This window comes from Condylura cristata, unplaced genomic scaffold, assembly GCF_000260355.1.
Source record: "Condylura cristata isolate star-nosed mole 26May11 unplaced genomic scaffold, ConCri1.0 scaffold00060, whole genome shotgun sequence".
Taxonomy (NCBI): domain Eukaryota; kingdom Metazoa; phylum Chordata; class Mammalia; order Eulipotyphla; family Talpidae; genus Condylura; species Condylura cristata.
The window spans coordinates 607,724-610,069 of NW_004567161.1; the positions used below are offsets into that span (position 1 = coordinate 607,724).

At 74.0% G+C, this 2,346-nt stretch overlaps 1 protein-coding gene across 1 annotated transcript in view; it reads left to right on the forward strand.

Annotated features, from left to right (window-relative positions):
* RBFOX3 (RNA binding protein, fox-1 homolog (C. elegans) 3) overlaps nt 1-2,346 on the forward strand; it is a 35,323-nt gene that overhangs the window by 23,044 nt on the left and 9,933 nt on the right. The window contains exon 2 of the mRNA XM_012734573.1: nt 1,535-1,672. Coding sequence (XP_012590027.1) covers nt 1,535-1,672 — 138 coding nt within the window. The remainder of the gene's footprint in view (nt 1-1,534; nt 1,673-2,346) is intronic.

The following is a 2,346-nucleotide window of genomic DNA, read 5'->3' on the forward strand; positions in this document are numbered from 1 at the left end:
ACGGCTGCGACCCCGCACACCTTCCCGCTCCGTCGCGGCGGGGGGGCCCCGTCACTGAACCCCAGGGAGCTGCTGCTCCTGCCGAGCCCTAGCCGTGCGCCCGAGAGCTGGCCCAGCCCCTCTGGCTGCGAGGCAGGCGCCGGGTCCCCTGCATCCCTCCTGGGGCTCCAGGCCCCCGGGTGGTCATGGCTGCCCGGCCCAGGGGACTCGACCCCCCCAGCCGCCCGCTCAGAGCCTCGGGGCAGAAAGGATCTCCCAGGTGGCCTGCAAGGACAGCCACCGGACCGCCCCCTGGGTGGGCTCTGGGCTCCCGGCCAGCAGCCTCTCCTGCTTCCCGAAGGGAAGCTGTCCAGCTTCTTCGGGTGGCCCCGGAAGTGGCCGTGCAAACCGGGCGTCTCCCGGCGGCAGTGGGCAGCGCTCCCGGGTCCCCTCCTGCCTCGAGTGGTGGCCACGGCGGCCCAGCCTCGGTCTGCCCGCCCTCGCGGCTTCTCATCGTTCCATCCACGGGCTCCGACCCTGTCGTCCCACCTGGCCCCCGCCTGGGCAGCAGATCGGAGAGAGGCTTCAGCTGACCGAGACAGGGCTCATGTCCAGTGCACTGGGGAGGGCAGCCCGAGAAAACCCACTGCGGAGCTGGGGACGGTGCAGGAAAGGGCAGGGAGAGAGGAGCTGAGCTCAGCCTGAGGGCCCGCGGGGAGGGGGTGCCCATCTGGCTGGAGGCTGAGCCCGCAGGGAGGGGGTGCCCATCTGGCTGGAGGCTGAGCCGGGCAGCGGGTCTCAGGCCGGTGTTAGGTGCCGCGTGTCCACATGCGCGGCCAGGCAGCGCCCAAGGTCTGGGTCGGGGCGAGCTGCCGGCGCCTGGCCACGCGCCCGGCAGTGCCAGCGGACCCCTCACGTGCCCTCAGCTCTGGCCACTCAGCGGCCAGGCCGGGGCCCGCCGGAGGACCTGCTCGAGCCGCCAGCCTGCCCTGCTGGCCTCCCGGCCGCTGACCTCCTCACAGGCCCTCCCGCAGGGCTGGGGCGGTCAGCCTTGTGCCCTGGGAACTCACAGCCTCCCGCTGACCGCTGTCGGTGCTCAGTGACCTCAAGACAAGGCCCGAATTGCCAGGCGGAGCCCAAGGGGCATGAGGAGGACAGGCAGCCCCTCGATGGCTGTGGGAGCACCCCGTGTCTGCGCGCCGCGGCAGGGCCAGACGGCTCCACCTCCTCACGCCCTGAGGGCCGGCACCGCCCAGGGTCCTGGGACCCTGTCAGCTCCTCGGCCAGGGACAGCCTGTGACCCAGGGCACCCTGTGGGGGCCGAGGGACCCCGAGGTCAGCTCTGCAGAGACCCAGCGGAGGGGGCGCCTATGGGGGCGTCACGGGCACCCCAGCAGAGGCCCGAGGCAGGACCCCGAGGCGCAGGCCCCACCGCCCTGGGACGGCGTCGGGGTCGTCCGGCAGGAGCCGGGGTCGTCCGTGCGGGCCGGGGTCGTCCGGCAGGGGCCGGGCCGGGGTCTCTGGTCAGCGGCTCACAGCTGGTCCTGTCCCGCAGCAGACGGACGAGGCGGCCCAGACGGACAGCCAGCCGGCCCTCCCCCCCGGCCCCTCGGAGAAGCAGCAGCCCAAGCGGCTACACGTGTCCAACATCCCCTTCCGGTTCAGGGACCCCGACCTGCGGCAAATGTTCGGGGTGAGTGTGGGTCGCCCCGCCCCACCCAGCACCAGCCCACGTGCCAGAGCAGCTCTGGGTCCCCCTCTAGGGCCCCGGCCAGGGCCAGCCAGCGTGGTCCGAGTATGGGGGGACAGCTGGGGCCTGCGGGGGCTCCAGCCCGGACCCCCCAGCGGCACCAGCTGCCTCAGCCGCCCCCAGTGGCTCACCGCGGGTCAGGGCCTGTGCGCCTGGCGGCCTCTGCTGGCCCCTCTACGTGCCACCGGGACCCCGGCACCCCCAGGGGGCGCCGCAGGGGCACCCCACCTTGCCCGGGCAGTCCCGTCCCTCTGCCCCCGTGACGGCCTGGCCCGACCTTCCTGCCCACCCGTCCTCAGCTCTGCCCCCGCGGGCCCAGCCCCTGGCCACGCTCCCCTCTCTGCCCGTCCCCCGACGTCCGCTCATCTTGGGGAGCGGCCCCCACTGATGGGGGCCTAAGCCTAGTGGGGTCACCAGAAGCGAGGATTCGGCTCCTGTCACCTGGACCGGGGCAGCTGTCACACCTCGCACGGGGGCCCCAGAACAGGGCCCAGGGCCCCGTCTCGCGGGCGCCCCTCAGCACATGGCAGGGTCAGTGACTCGCCCGCCCACCCCGCGGCGCCCCTCCCCGAGGCTCCGGCTGAGGGGACCCAGCCACATGCGCTCCGGGAGCCTCG